The following is a 17059-nucleotide window of genomic DNA, read 5'->3' on the forward strand; positions in this document are numbered from 1 at the left end:
CCACTTGACATAAATCAGAAGGTCCTCTATTCTGCATGGCACCAATAGTTAAACAAGCAATAATTGCTTCAAAAAAGAGAGTTATTAACATATACGGAGAGATAAATTTATGTGCGTGAAACTTAAAAAAAACCAAAACCAAATAAACTCTCAGATTTTAGCATAAATATGAAACCTAGTGATAGATATGTAATTACTGGGAAGTTTTGAGTCTCTAGAAGTGTATTTGTGCTTTTGAAGTTACTGCCAGATCAAAAACTTACAGCTTAATGTGTGTGAGTAAATTAAATATTTTCTATTAAGTGATCAGCTTGCTGCAATTCTTATTATTCCTTTGAAAGGATGTGGCTTTTTTCTTATGCTTCATTTGAAAAAAAACAAAAAACTTCGTTTTCTAGGTATCTCGGATTGCAGACAGTGAAAAAAGTGTCATGTTAATGTTGGGACGCTGCCTGCCTCATATTGTTCCTAATGTGCTGCTTGCAAAGCGAGAGGTGAGGAACCCTGAAATTTTACTTTTTATTTTTACTGGGATGTTTTCTTGTTCATTTTGATGTTGTGTCTAATTTCATCAAAGTCTGTTACTTGCAATCATGTTCATTCTTTTGTGCATGCATCTCTGCTCCTAGAAAATGGTTTTACACCTCTGTCAGGTGAGTTCAATAAACCTGCATGGTATCCTAATATTTCGTCCTTTGCTTAAGGCACTATTAGCATCGGCAAGACTGTTACTGTAGGTCCATCTGTTTATGGTAGCACAAATGTTTTTGTTAGAGAAGACCATGGTTAATGTATGTTATAAAGAGCAGTGGATATAACCTCCAATGTTAAATTTGATTTATTTTATCTATCTGTTGTAGTAGGGATTAATATTTAGGTTCTTTTGCAGCGCTATGTACTTCAACAAAAAAATGTATTTTATCGTCGTTTTCTAGAAGCTCCATGTAACAGCCAAGATATGGTTCATCAAAAACACCCCGTCATAAGAAAAGTAGCAATCTTGCTTATATGTTTTCCTTAAATTTACAATGAAGCTAAATAAAGTTGTGAAAATGTAATGTTTATTTTGAATGTAAAAGAAGATGGTGTTTTGCATAATCATTCATACTAGATAGTGTAGAAAAGGAAGACTGTGATCGAAGATGGAAAACAAATGACGGGGTTGGTATTGCTTAGTTGTAAATATTGCACATTCATTAATGTGTAAAAAATAAAAATAAGAAAATACATCAAACAAAAATTCAACATCCTTATAGTTGACACCAAAATAAATGGTTTGCAGTAGCATAGCTTTTTTGAGTAAGTTTTTGTCCTTGTTGAGGGGACCTACAGTATGGTAGACTTAGTAGTGTGTTTAGCATAAATTCATTTTAAGGCTTTGAAAAATCCTCAAGAAATTTGTACTGATCCTATAATCTAAAATTTTACAACATATGATTAATTATCAGCAGTTGACATGGTGAGTTTGAGATGTACCATGTTTTGAAAGTCTCAAACTTTATAAAAGGTTTGTTTGGGTTTTGGTTTGGTTTTGCTTTTTTTCTGAGGGGGTGGGCTGTTAACTGGGTGCTCTGGAAATGGTTCTGTTAATAGTCTTTCCGAATAATTCTGTGAATGTTCCTGGATCAGTGCTTAATTTCTGGTTTCTTATTTATTCCTTTCCTTCCCTCTGCTTGGCAGGATGTGGTATTTTGGCTTCTTTTCGCAGCTTGTAGCATAATGTGTGTAATGTATTTAATACTTTTGTGACCTTTTAGGCTATTTCCTACTTATTATGTTTTACAGTTGAAGTTACATTTGATTACATGTATTTAGGCCTTAAATGAATCATCTGTTTCAATTTGATTGGAAAAGCCTCAAGAATTGTGTAACTGGATTGCATGGGATGCTTAATGTTCCAAAAATTGAAATTTGCTTTAAAAATATATTTTCTCAGTTACTACCCATTGCTATAACTATTGTAATGTTCGTTCAGATGTAGTCGTGGAATTTGAAGGAACACTTGGCTAGACTATCTGTTAGTATTTATTAATATCAGTGTTATGAAAAGCTAACCTAAGAACTAGGCTCTCTTCAGCAAGATACGATTTGGGGTCTTGTCCAAAACCAACCTTATCATGAGAGAGTTTTAGCAGAATTTTATGAGATATGGTGTAAAAAATGTACCAAACGATCACTGATTTGAGAAAGATACGTAACAGATTGAGGTTATAATGTAAGTGGTCACCAGTCTGCTCTGAAGAGATAAAGCGGTAGTACTGTCAGTGTGTTAGACATCAGAATTAAACATAATTTTGTGATGACTCCCTAAAGTACCTGTCTTTGTTCTTTGTTCATCCGTCATGTTGAAATTGGTTGCAAAACCTTAAGCTGAAAATGTTGTGCTATACTTTTTCATTTTGGAGAAACTTGGTTTGTGGAGGTTGACAATCAGTAGGTGTTGTCCTTTTACCAGAGATTCAGAAGCCATTTCAGCAGTGCTTTTAACCCTGTTAAGGTCAGTAGTGGCCCGTATGACTTGGTAATAAGTGGTCCAGTAAATATTACAGTTGGCATCTGAGCAACCAGTTAGTGTTGGAATGTCTGACCTGTTTCTGAAATTACTTGTTATTTTTGTGTATTGGTGCAGCTTTAATTGATCTTCAATGTCTGTAGTTTAGGTTCCAATGGAAGATTAGAAAGAAGGAAAAATACAGTATTGAGTAGGGTGGCTGAGGAGATCATTTTAGTTGTTTATAAAAGAGCAGTTCAACTGGGTAAAATCAATAATGCATCACATGAGATAATTCCCTGAAAGCAATTCATAGTCATTAAAATTCCATGTATCGACATATAAATTTAATTTTGGTTTTATCCCAAGTGTCTAGTTTATCCTTACTGCTTGAAAACATTTATGTCAGTATTTAGATTTGTACGTGAATGCACTCACAAACGAAGGAGAAACTGCAAGCCAAATAGTAGTAGGAATGAACAGTAACAAACATGTCCTTAAACATAACATAAATCGTGGATGCGAGGAGTCTAATATTTATGTTTTGAACTGCAAATTTTTACTAGTTTTATCACAGTAGTTTTATATGTAGATTTTTCAAATAAACAGTAGATATAAACATAGAAGTACAAAGGTTTTTTTATACGCATATCTGCATTGATTCTTATGTAGAAGCATCCCTTTGGGATCTATAAGAGGTTTAATTTGGATCCTGGAATAATAGTCTTATCCCATGAAATGTAATTAGAGTTGTAATTTTAATATTAATAAGATGAGTAGCACAAAGTTGAGTCATGTATTAATCCTATGATTAAATATTTTTTTTTTCACTTCTAAAATGTGAATTCTAAACTTCAAATACATTTTTGTGCAAGAGACTCAAAATCAGTAGTTTGTCAGTTCCCGCAGCTATTTCAGTTGCTACAGATAAGATTTTCTTTACTGTTTGTCAGAGGCTAAGTTACAGAAGAATTTTAGCGTAGCATTGGTTTACAACATAAGCACTGACTATTAGAAAAGATTAAAAGGGACACATTTGCAAAATAAATCATAATGTCATCCTGGTTTATGTGTTATGTTGTCATCTGTTTGCAATATTATTATATTAATATTGAAATAATAAGTTTGCTGTCCTAATCTATTGAAGTAAAGTCTTGACACTTAACACTAATTAAATTTATTCTTTGAGATAATTATTTTGTGTATGAATGCTCCAACAAAATGACACTAATTAGTGAGAGAAACTAAGATGCAGAAGCCATTTGTTAGCTTGTTAACCCCAAAAAATTATAATGAAGGCAACAACTCAGAAAATTCTTTACTACCTTGTAGGAAAATGGTTCTTATAGGATGCATTTTAAAAAGCCCCAAACTTTAATATTTTGTTTCAATACTTCAAATGTGTCGGAGGAACTTTTTTACAAATAGTTGAGGCAATACCAGTTTCCATTAAAAAGCCACGTTCTTTTGACCATAATGAAGAGCTGCTCCATATACCCGTGTAAATGCTGCCTTTATTGAGAACTTGAATAATCTCAAATAGTGAATCCTGTTCAAAGATGACAGAACATGTTGTTATAAGTTAAGGAGAAGTCCTGTGTACTATGGTGAAAAAAAAACAGCTGAGTTTTTCTTTGGAGAGACCTCTATGGACAGTTACACAGCAGTGGAACAGAGAGAAGACAGGCCTTTTCAGTTCTCCTGTGCAATGCATTAGGTCAGCTTCATAGCCTTGTCTGTGGTTCACCTATACGTACTTTATCTCACAGTAAAAACAAAATAACTTGTTTTCTTTCTATTCTACATCTGGGTAGCTTGCAGATAAAAAACTGCTGTAGATACAAACGTGCCTTTTCAGTCATGGAGGTGAGACCTCTGACACACGATGGTTTATTTCATCAAGTCGCAAGAGCCAACGCGGTTATAATGGCAGTCTGCTTGGCAGATATCTAATGGGGAAACAGTATCACAGTTCTGAAAGTCAGTCCTCCTGGTATTGTTGACTAACACCAATGTGAACTCTAATCGGTTTTCCTAAGTCAGAGGCAAAAGGGAAAAGAGGGACTTGGAATGAACAGGACATGTAGGAAGAATCCCAAATTAGAGTGACAGTTATTGGTTTTTAAAAAATTTATGTTCTTGCTTTATTACTATCAGCACAAGTGGTATTCCTTCCCAAGGAAGGCAGAGTGTTTCAAATAGCACTGGAAGTCCTCTCCTTATTTTTAATAATTACATACAGTCTCCGTAATGATGTTATGAACTTTCTTCTTGAATTTAAACAGCCAAATGCTAATACTGTTCTGTTTTATTGGAAAATTACTGCTTTATACAGCACTTCTGCTGTTTCGAGAATGAAAAATCTGAGATTTATTCGACAAGTCTACGTCTAAGGCATGGCCCTTGGCAACAGGAAGAAATGAGCTTGAACCTGCCTGTAGGGTTTTTTTTGTTTTTGTTCTTAGTCATCCTGAATATCCTTTTAAGTCTTTGGGAGACTTCACTTGACCTGTTTTGTCTGTCTACAAGAACAGGCTTTTTGTTCTCGTCCCACAGAAAGTCTCTTTCGCCTCCAGTTTTACCTTCCTGTCCACTAAGTCTATAGGGAGCACATAAAACACTGTTCAAGACTTCTCACTGTTTCTCCACTCCCCTTAATAGAAGGAACTGTAGAAGCACTGATGCAGCGATGCAGAGAACACTCTCTTCTCCCATAGTATGCATGAAAGAATGTGACCAATGGACAAGAAAATACAGCTAATTCCGTCAGCTATAATAACCAGCTTTCTGCAAGGTAAAGAACCAGCCTTGTATCTGCCCCATGTCAACAGTGTTAGGTTACTCCTTAGCCTTTCACACACATGGTAGTAGTAGTATCTAGGTGAATATTCAGAGGTGTTTTCCTTTCATACAGACTCAGCTGGAAAAAAGACATATTTATTAACTTTACTAAATTTGAAAAGAAGCTTTTGAAACAAATAACCTCACGGCATTCTTGAAATCTAGCAGCAGTTCTGAGTGAGCAGTTGAGATTTTTGAGTAGGTACTCAAACATACTAGGCAAGTGAAGTCACTGTGGAGGTTTCAACAGATAAAACAGAAACCCTAGATCATAAAAATATGCACTTTCCATTTCATGAGGTATATTATTTTTAAAAAAATATTTATAAGGAGTACTTAAGAATAACTGCAAGAGCAGTTGGATAATGCGAAAGTTAGATCTCAGTAAAGTAACACAGGGTTTGTTTTTTTTTTATTTAAAGGTTTTCCATGAGCTATTCTTATGGATCTTAGCTTAATGTATAAGTAGTGGTATTAGAGTGGCAGGGGTTTTTTTATTTCTGTAATATTTTTTCAAATCTTTCTAAGTTAAAGCAGTGTTTGCAGGAGAGAAAACACTTCTGTGAAGTACCAAAAAAAAAGTTAAATAGGTTAAGTCCCCTGCCTTCTCAGAACTTTAAATGGGCAAAAATTGTGTGTCAAGTATACAAAAAATAAAATCTTAAGTGCATTCTTACAAATTCTAGAGGGAAAGGAGCTTTCAACTGAAGAAAGTTATTTAGCTCTGTGTGATGTAATTTGTAAAGTTTCTCTGTAAAGCTTTCAATTCACATTATTTTGTGTTGTGCTACACTTATTTACAAACAAACCCAAAACCTGGCTCACTTCAAAATAATGAGAAATGGAAATGTCAGTATTGTTCAAATTTATTTCTCATTTCTCCTGTACTTTCAGATTTTTGAGGTGGTGGGTAGGATTTTTTCCACGTTCATTCCTCTGTCTCATCATAGATTACCTAATCTGTACCATAATTGGGTTCAATATTGCCAGAATGTTAAAATACATTTTAGCATATGTCTTGGTCATCTTCAGGGGGAAAAATAGCATGCTGAGTAGAATTCTTGTAAAGTGAAAAAGCTTGACAGGAGTTGCTGGCTTAGGCAATGTTCTAAAATAGAGTTTTCTATGTTCCAAATAGCACTTGCTGTTTAAGAAAATACAAGTTGAGCAGTGAGGGTGTCTTTGATGTTGTTTCCACATGTCTACCTTGTTTAATAGGCTTATTCTCAAGAACATCAAGAATAGGTCACTTTGAATGTCTGCAAGAAGAAACTGCCACCTCCCTGCAAAGTTATTACAAATTATATAGATTTTTTTTCTGGTTTTGTGTAATCTTTCCCAGTAACTTCAGAAGTGTTTCCCACTGTCACCTGCTTGTTTGTCACAGCTTTAAATTCACAAAAAGCTTGTCTGCTGAAAATGGTATGCAGCGGGTGGGTGAGGAAGTCTCCGGATTACTTGTCCATGTTTTCTCTGCAGACACCTAGGTTTGTGTTGTTCTTTCTCCTGACCTCCCAGTGTGATGGTTCTGTCCTTAAGATATTAAATCACCTAAAAGTTGTGTGGCTTCTAAATTTGGTTGAAGTAAAGGCTCACATCAACAATGTCAAGGAAAGGGACTTCCAGTCCGTGTTTTAGAAATGTTTGTTTCTTCTGGGAATGAATACCATGAGCTTTGAAGGCATATTTAGAAAGGAGGAGGTCTTCACTATTGTGAACAGCCTTATATTTTCTTTCAGTTAATATTTTACACAGTTATTTCTTGGTAGTTTGTTCCTTAAAGGAGTTGAATTGCTCTAAAAAGAAAATTCAGGTTCAGATATTGCCTCTTTATTGAAAAGAAAAAATAAACACCAAAACCAAACAACAGAAAACAAAAACAACCAATCAACAAACTTTTTTTTAAAAAAAAGTCATATAGTTCTTAGTCAACACACAATGGAGGATATCTGTCTGCAGTCACTTTTACCAATGTATGTTTCTCAGTGCTTATTCAAACTTGTGCACAAAACTGTGTACATGCTTAATTGGAAATTTTAATCTTTAACTCCATGGCATCAGAAATAGCTTTTTTCTGTAGGAGCTTTGTTCTGTTAGATGTCTGTGGAACTTGCTTCAGTTCATTAGGTAGTGAAGACAATTTAAACTGTGATTGTCCTCTAATTCTGGTTACAGGTGACCTGCATATGTTAATTGTAGTCTTTGTAGAGCTTTTTATTTTGTGTGCTGGTTCTCCCCTGACCTTTTCTAGCAGGAAAATAATTCTAACTTTTGTAGACCTTCACTTTTTTCAGGTCACTTAATAAGAGATCAAGACTCTCAAACATCTTCTCTAACTGTTTTGATGTTATGTAACTAGATTTATCTTCATAGTTTCTTTTGCCATGAATGAATATATGCCCAAAGTGTTTTTACTTTGTTTGGTTTTCCCCTACCCACAACTTTTTAGGAATTGATCCCACTCATACTGTGTACAGCCTGCCTCCATCCTGAACCCAAAGAGAGAGATCAGCTTCTACACATACTGTTCAATTTGATCAAACGACCAGATGATGAGCAAAGGTGTGTTTGCGTTTGTGCATTGCGGGACAAGAGGGAACCTTTTTTCTTTGTCAAAGAAGCAGAACTAATAGAAACTGGATATTATTGGATTGTTTTAGCCTAGTTTCACTTAAGCTGATATTTTGCTGGTATAGTGTTGACAAATTTATGTGGACTTAGGGACTTTCCATTTCTATGAACTGTACTTTCTAGTTACTGAAATGTAAGAATGTGCTTCATAAGCTGCAGTGTAACATTTCAGTTCCTTTTTTGGTTAAAGAAGAAGTGAAATGCTTTGTTAAAATGAGCTTTAAGATCATAATTTTTAACAATGGTCGATACAGAAATCAAACCAGATTTTTAAACCTCTGTCTTAGTGTATCTTAGTGATCTATATGTTTGTAAGTTAACTGCCATGTGTAATGGGGGAAAATAGCATGAGGAAATAGTACTCTTCCTACTTATGGTTCAGTACTATGGTAGCAATAAAAATTTGGAAGACTGAAGCACTGATTTAGTTTTGACAAGTGTTAAGACCCTTGTTTCTGTTAAGATTTTGAAACGTATACTTTTTGTTCTACAAATTTAGTTCTTTCTTAGTACTCAGGAAATCTGACTTTGACTGATCTTAATAAGAATATTCTTAAGGTTGAAAGACAGTACCCCAGCTGGTATGTTTCCTTTTCTAACTGTGGAAAGATTATTCATGTGATCTGTAGCTCTTCCATTATTTTCGCTAGAGATGTATTTATCATCTGTATTTATCATTGCTCTATTCTGTCTTCAGACAAAATAGGTTTTATGAAATAGATGGAAAGCATTTCTTTGGAAGATTCTCCAAAACTGAAGTGTTCTGGTGTCTGTCTAAATTGATCCCATGGTAAAATTTAGAGATCGGATATAACTGAAAGAGATGGCTTTGGAGACAAGAAAATGCATAACTAAAAGTAACTTTGAGCACAGTGGCACTATGCAGATTGAAATTACAAGAAGATGCAGTTCTTGTTCTACTTCAGGTTCATTAGAAATCGAATGTCTACCACTATCTAAAACATTTTGAATGTCCCATGTGGATTGAGAAGCTAAAATTTTGTGAACAGAGGGGAAGGAAGTTACATCTCGCTTGTATCTTGTAGATTATTTGTCACAGGGTTGGTGGCCTATCAATTAGATTTTTCATATGACTGTTTAGCTGTAGTTAGATATGTCATTTCCAGCAGCTAAGAAAGAAGCTTGGATTTTTTCTTTTTCCTTGAATTTTTTTATTCTTTGTTGTGAGTTAAAGATTTATATCTAAAAATAGCTCATTTTCATCAGAAATTTGGGAAGAATATTCTGCCATAACTTCTTCAGGACAAAACATGTATATACATAATATACGTTTACACACATGAAAATCATAATCTGTTTAAAGAAAATACTCAGGATTTCAGTTGGTTTTTTATCCTTGCACATCTCTATGGAAGTGTATTATGCATGCTTGGGTTTTATCTAAATAAGTTTAAGTAATGTTTTAGCAGTCTTGTGTGATATGAAGAAGGCAGACATTCAGGTTGAGTCACCAGAACAATGGTATTAATTATCTGATATGCTATTTGTTTACCTTCTGCTATACAGTACAAGCCTACATTCTACATTAAAGTAGCAGTTGATAGCAAGTTGACTTTTTTAAATGCAAGAGACTGAAATGTGACATTGCTTTTCTAATAATGAACCCATTAAAATAAATCCTTTACTTTAAATATTTGACTTTGTAAAGTATGTTAACAATTACACGGAAGGCCTGTGTTATACTAACCCGTGTGAGAGGCTTTTTGGTGCATGCAGATGCAGCATGTTTCCACAGTCTTGCATACTAACGCTATACTTAACAAGGCCACTTTCATCCCCAAGGCTTTGCTTATTAATGTACTATTCAACTTGACAAAATGTCTATCAAATTCTCTTCTGCAAAGGAACAAATATGTATTAGCTTTACTTAAATTTTTTTGTTGGTTTTGGAAGCTAAGGAGCCATGAAGAAGTCAGATTAATGTTGGGGTCTTCCAGGACAGGTTTAAAACATAGTTCAAAATGTGAACTCTTGAAAATTTCCAAGTAACATACCCAGAAGCAGCACTCTTAATGGGAAGAAGCTAAAATACACTAAACTTAATGTATCTAGTGTGATTTTTTCATGAGTCATATGATACCACCTCTTAACAGAACACACAACTTGCTGATATATTAAGGAAAACTCTATTAAGTAAGTTTTTAATATAACCTTTAGGAGTGATGAAAGCACCTTGAACTGTGTAACATAAGATACACTTGCTTACCAATGCATGCAGGCACTTTCTAAAACCTTTAAAAAGAGTTTAGAAGTGTTAAATTATACCTGCTCTACTCTAACTGTTGGCTTTTTCCTCTAGTCTGATTCTTGATTTCGCTTTGGTTTCTGTACCGGTGAAGCAAGCTCGTGCTCTGCTGAATTGTACTGATTCATTTTGTTCCTGCCAAAGTGATCATAAGTGCATAACCTGGAGAGACCTCTTTGAGGAAAGCATTCCAAGCATCTTGTTAATGAAAGAGATCACTATGACAATACATAGAAAAGTTTTTACCCTATCTAGCCTAGATGGCAATTTTTGCAGCAACTTAGTGTTAACATTTTTTGTTTCAATGACCTGTTGTAAGATCCTTAGAACCTTTCCTTCCCCTGAAATACTGACTGTTGTCATATACTTTTAAAGTGGTTACAGTAAAATATTTAAAACGTTATTTTAAAATATTTTTGCAGTATCTTAAAGTTCCCTAATTATAGGCAAGGCAAAAGGAAATCTGAGTTAATTTCGAGATTTCGTGGAACTTTTTTGAGAAAGTTTGATTTAAAAAAAAAAAAATTATTTTGGTTTTCCCCATTTCTAATGCAGAAGATTTCAAGTGATTACTGTATTCTGCTATTGGACTTTTTTTAAATATCTTTTAAGAGTATATTCTGTCACCCAGTTCCTTGATGAGGTGCAGCGTGTAGAACCAAAGGCAGGCATTCGAATAACTATTTTTTTTGTTGCAGAATTTAGAATTACCATAGACTTTTGTCTCCATATCCGTATCACATATCAGCTGTTGATTTCTTGAGTCTTATCTAATCATTGCCGTTTTGTTTTCCCCCAACCTTTTTTGTACCTTGATCAAAGGTCTAGTTCTCTGTTTGAGGTAAAGAGGAGGGAAAAAAAAAAAACACCAAACCACAACACAAAACCAAAGAGCTTGCTTTGATTGTTGGCCTAAAGAATGCTGAGGAAAAATCTTTTTAATAGACTATTTTTCCTTGAAAAGATTCTGAAAGTGAATTAATCTCTTTTTCATGGAGTGTATTGTATAACTGCTTAAGAAATAACCAGCAGAATCTCTGCCTTTCAACCTTAAGGGCATACTGTTAGCTGCAGTAAATATTTAAGAGTTTAGACATGACACTAAAAGTAATAATGAACAAATTCTCAGTGGTGTCTTATTCTTACTGTGGAGGTGATAAAATGAGTATCTCATGTCAATGTGCTGTTGTTTGAAGGTGGTTATTTAAGTGCTGGTGTAGGCACTAAAAGTAAATAGAACTGGTGAATTGCATGCAAAGTTGTTAATCATTCCAATCCCATTAAGAGGATTGGAATCCTAATACAGAATTCTAACTAACCTGTTAGTTAGAATTAAAAAAATGTAGCAAGGTAAACACTCTTTAAGTAAGAGTTAAAATATCACAAATGACGGTTAAGTACAATTTTACTGAAATTTTAAATATATCTCTGTGCCTTATGAAGTTGATAGAACAACAGTGATTTCCTGCAAAATTTGAGGAAAGTTAAAAAATGTAAGGATATAAATACAAATAAACATATATATAAATAAATACAAATAAATACTGGGATGATTGTAGATACTACTGGTTGATTAATTGCTTCCCTTTTATAATACACTTTAGACAGTTTCTGACAAGAGTAAAGTCCAGTATTTTGGGAGAGATGACAGTAACTTGCACGTTAGTATGTTGCAAAACCATTTCATGAAAGAATTAAGTTACTTGTTTTGAACAGAGGTCATTGAATCTCACAAATGCTTCAAAATAAAAGCAGCATGTGTACTTGACTCAGATACTGATAGCATGATACTATTAAGTGATTTAGATCCTTTTACTGCTTGATGAATCATAGTATTCAGTAATAATAATTAAATGAGATGTAGCCAGAGATTCCCAGTCTCAAACATTAGGAAATCGGAGATTCCCAAATCGGGGATTCTCAGGCTCTGATTCATGAAGTTTGGGATCTCCAAGTTTTTGGAAAAGGCGTATTAAGTAGAAAACAAGGTAGTGGCTTTCAAAGTAAGATTTAGCCTTTAAGTCAGTGTGTATGGTGTGAAATTCTGACTGTAGACAATTACCTGTTGCCTGAGAGCATCTTCTCTTCCTAACTTCAGGAATATATTCTACTTTATATATTCTTATATTATATTATTCTTATTAATATTTATATATTCTACTTTTTACTTTATTTACTTTATAAATAGATTAAAGCTTTAAATTTACGTTTTCAGACAGATGATACTGACCGGGTGTGTGGCGTTTGCCCGACACGTTGGACCAACACGTGTAGAAGCTGAGCTTTTACCACAGTGTTGGGAACAGGTAACTGATTATTTTGTGCTTTATGCTGAAAAGTTAATTAAAACTTCATAAATGTTGAGTTTTACTCATTTGAAGGGCAGGTTGTTTTGGACTTGTTCTTCAATGAATGGCAGTTCAAAGAAAGATATTTGGATGCTCTTTTTCCTCATTATATATACTTTTGTATAACATTAAAAAGAACTCGGAAGCAGAAAATTCGTCAAAGATTTTCTGGAGATTCTAGTTACCTGCATATACCTGCATATGTCTGTTGTTTTGAGATGTAGATATGTACGTGTTCGTCATCGATGTTGCCTAATCTGTTGCCAGGTAGCAGCCTTTATAATTTGTACTGTGATATCCAAACTGTTGTAAATCCGTTTTCATTCAAAGATTTCATTTCCTGATTTTTATAATGTAACCAGTTCCTGGAGCAGTGTCCATACTAGTTATATATTTAAACAGAAAATTAAAAATCAAAAGTAGTCAGAAATAAGTCCCCTGTAGATGGGCATGATTTTAAACTTGTAAGATCAGCCTGAAGCGTACATGTAAATCCTAGAATCACAGTGACCTTTTCCACAGGTAGTCTAAATTAATAAAAATAACCGAACAACCAAACTAAAATGCTCTTACTGTTTCATCTGAGGCATAGAAACAGAACAACACGAGTTCGGGTGAAAATCCATGGTATTTTCCTACCATAATGAAGAAGAGGGAGTTTATCATTGCCTAAAAGACAGTGAATAACTAAGCCATGCCAGAGTGGTAATGCTTGCTTTGATGGCACAGTCTTTCTGGTCCGATAATTTTCTACTGTATCTTGCATAACTCAGCCATCTGTGTTCCACAATGAAGTCCGAGCTTTAATAGTCTTAATGCTTTCTGACAGTAGAAGTATCTATTATGTGCAGCATTTGTGCTTATATGTATGACTGATGTATCTATTGATTAAATGAAGGACTTGTGGCAATAGTAGTTTAACAGAAAATAAACCATGTTTTGTTTTCTTAGTCCTTCTCATGAAATTTAAACAGTGTTTAAAAATAAGTCTCACCTCAGTAAGAGCCCATCTTCATCATACCAGTTTCTTGTTAATTGCTGTTGCAAAAGAGAAACCAGTCCGACTGTAACAGTACAGTATATCAGGCTGCCAAGCCATATGTCATCACACATTTATTTAATGCAGTTTGCCAGACTTTGTTTGCAGTACTGAAACCAGGTCATTATTTTCTCCAGCAAAATACCAGCTGAATCTCATTGTCACAAAACAGAGTTTGTAGAAGGAACTCAAAAATACATGTAATTTTCTACCTTTTCTCAGTAGATGCTTTAATCATGAGAGCCTTCATGCAGTTTCTTTCCAACCAAAATCTATTTACAGATACGAAAGACTGGGCCCTCAGAAGATTCAGCATTTTCATCCATGTGTTCTGGAGCTCAGAGTTACCAGGCTAGTCTTTGTGATCTGTCTACCTGCTCTTCGCAGGTAGAATTTGGTAGCTGGCTCACCTCAAGGCTATGTGAATGCTAAAAGTTCCCTCAGAATTAGTGACTAGTTAAATGGCTTCCAAAATTGTACTACTGCTTATTAAAGACAAAAGGAAAAGAAATAGTAATAAACATTTTACAGTTATGTTTCAGTTTCCAAGGGCTAGTAACACAAACCTTGCAGAAATTTGAGTCTTTTTCCTCCAGTGTGTCAGTATGTCTTTGCAACATCAGAGGTGATATTTATGTTGTCTTACCAGTCCATCTAAACCAGTTGAAACTAGCCTTTGCAGTTTCTCTTAGGTAAGCAGAAGGCAAAGGGTATCTCCGTTACCAGTAGGGAATTTGCATTTGGAAAGACAGCACATAAGTCAAAGATACTATAGTTATTAAAGCAGGCTGTTGCATCCCTATAATGTTTCTCATCTATGACATCTCCATACTTCCAAGAAATCTATGGGTCCCTACTGGTCCATGAATGCAAAATTATGATAGATGCTCAAAGAAGGTTCTCCCATGCTTGAGACTTCAGTTTATTCCTGAGGTTCATGATTTGTTCATTTGAGTCTCTTTCAAATGGTCTTTGCCACACTTCATTCTTGAGAGAGTTCTTGGTGATTTTAGATCAGAACAGTTAGAAAGCTGAAAACGTTAATAGTATGTCAGTGGTCAGATACCATTGTTCAGTGTGCTGGGGAAATAAAGTCGAGGCAAGAGATTGTCCAAAGTTGATTTATTACTATGTCTTCATCTGTAGTTTCTCCCAAGCCAGTAGAATTGAGAGAATCACAGAATGGCTGAGGCTTCAAGTGATCTTTGAGCATCTTGTAGCCCAAGCCCCCCTGCTTAAAACAGAGACAACTAGAGTAGGTTGCTCAAGAGCAAGTCCAGTCTGGTTTTGAATATATCTGAGGATGGAGGCTTTATAAGATCTCTGGGCAGCGTGTTCCAAGGTTTGGCAATGCTCCCAGTAAAACAGAATTTCCTGTACTTCAATTTGTGTCCATTTTCTCTTGTCCTTTCATTGGGTGCCTCCGTGTCTTGTACCTCTCTGCAGATAGTACAGATATTTATACATACGGATAAGATCCCTCCTGAGCACTCACTCTTTTCTCAAAACCAAACAACTCCAAACAAAACCAAACCAACCAAAACACTCTCTTCTTTCAAACCAACCAAACAAAGCTCTCTCGGCCTCCCCCCATATATTGGGTACACCGATTTCTTTATCATCTTTGTCTCTCTGCTGGACTTGCTCCAGTATGTCTTTGCAGCTGGGAAGCCCATACCTGCACACAGCACTCCAAATGTGTTCTCACCAGTGCTGAGTAGAGAGGGATAATCACTTTTCCTTACCTGCTGATGTTGCTTATCCTAGTGCTGTCCAGGATACCACTGATCTTCCTTGCCGCAAGGAGTGCAGTACTGTCTCTGCTTGGTATCTGTTAGGCCCTCCAGGTCCTCCTTTGCTAACCGACTTTCCAGCCCGTTGGCCCCCAGTCTGTCCTGGTGCATGGGAATTATTTCTGCTCATCTTCAGGACTTTGCACTTCCCTTTCTGGAACTTCAAAAAGGTCCTGTCTGTCCATTTCTCCAGCCTGTTGAGGTGCCTCTGAATGGCAGTACACCTGTCATCAGCCAGTCCTTCCAGTTTTATGTCATCTGCACACCTGTTGACGTGCATTCTGTCTTGTCATCCAGGTCATTAATTAAGATGTTATTCATCTTCATTGTTGGCCCTGGAATCAACCCTTGAGGTGCACTACTGGGGACTGGCCCCAGCTGCAACTCTTTGAGCCTGTGACTAGTTCAGCTAGTTTTCCAACCACCTCTCTGTCCTTACCTAGCCCAGACTTCATCAGTTTGTGAATGAGGATGTTATGGGAAACAGTATCAAAAGTCTTGATGAAGTCAAGATAAACAATATTCTCTGCTCTCCCCTTCTTCACTGAGCCAGTTGTCTCAGAAAGCTCTCAGGTTGATCATGCGTGGGTTTTCCTATATAAATACATACTGGCTATTCCCAACCACCTTCTTTATCCTTCATATGTTTGGAAATGCTTTCTAGGATTAATTGCTCCAGCCCCTTTCCAGGTGACTCCACCAGGATGCAAACTTTGTTCAGAAGTGTCAATGTCAAGTTTGTAAGGCACAATTTTATAATGGGCTTTGAGCAGAAAGGGGAGGGTAAGCAGCATAGGATCAAGAGGTTCTCGGGAAAAAGATCTGTTTTCAGTCATACTTTAGAGATGCAACATGTTTATGCTTGGCTTGAGAGCAGAACTTCAGTGGAACTTCTTGATTTAGTATGTATGTCTTTTTTTTTTGACCCCAATTGCTCAGCAAGACCAAGGCAGCTATGCTACACTGTTTGGCTCAGAGCACTAGAGGGCACTTGTGTAGTTCTTAGACGAGCAGAGCATTTCTGAAGGGCGACTCAAGACAAAAATATTTCATGATGTGCCAGCTGAGAAGTTACTCATTCTTTGGAGTCCAGCAGCCCATATGCTGCTTTCCACCATTCTTTTTACTTCATATATGTACATACTTCTCAGATTCTTCTCTTCCTATAAGCTCTGTTCTACAGGACAACTAGAGAAGGCTGTATCTGCCTTGCCTTTATGCCTCAGTGCAAGAATTTGAGGCTGCTTAGTACCCATATGCAACTTCCACAGACACAGTCAATGCTTATCTAAGAGGTGCATCTGTATCCCTTTATTGCAGTTCATTCTAACCACGTTTTGAATACTGGTTACTGTGAAGCAAATAGCCATTCTGTTTCTCTTTACCAGATCAACCACAAATACCCAGAGAGACGGCTACTGGTAGCAGAATCCTGTGGAGCTCTAGCACCTTACCTTCCGGTAAGTAGTAATACTGACTCTAAATGCTTTGCTAGTGAAAGCGAGGTGAAAATCTGTTGCATAATGTAGACATCCTTTGTAATTTTAAATATTCCCAAGGGTGTATGTTATGCATAGACAGTCACGTTGTCTTCTCTGTTATATCACACGTGTTGAGATTCAATAAATGACATTAAGAAGGAGATAGCTT

At 35.8% G+C, this 17059-nt stretch overlaps 1 protein-coding gene across 1 annotated transcript in view; it reads left to right on the forward strand.

The window, feature by feature from the left end:
* RELCH (RAB11 binding and LisH domain, coiled-coil and HEAT repeat containing) overlaps nucleotides 1-17059 on the forward strand; it is an 81182-nt gene that overhangs the window by 34872 nt on the left and 29251 nt on the right. The window contains exons 10-13 of the mRNA XM_074146353.1: nucleotides 399-494; nucleotides 7782-7894; nucleotides 12445-12535; nucleotides 16798-16869. Of these exons, the coding sequence (XP_074002454.1) occupies nucleotides 399-494; nucleotides 7782-7894; nucleotides 12445-12535; nucleotides 16798-16869 (372 nt within the window). The remainder of the gene's footprint in view (nucleotides 1-398; nucleotides 495-7781; nucleotides 7895-12444; nucleotides 12536-16797; nucleotides 16870-17059) is intronic.

This window comes from Numenius arquata, chromosome 4 (genome assembly GCF_964106895.1).
Source record: "Numenius arquata chromosome 4, bNumArq3.hap1.1, whole genome shotgun sequence".
Lineage (NCBI taxonomy): Eukaryota > Metazoa > Chordata > Aves > Charadriiformes > Scolopacidae > Numenius > Numenius arquata.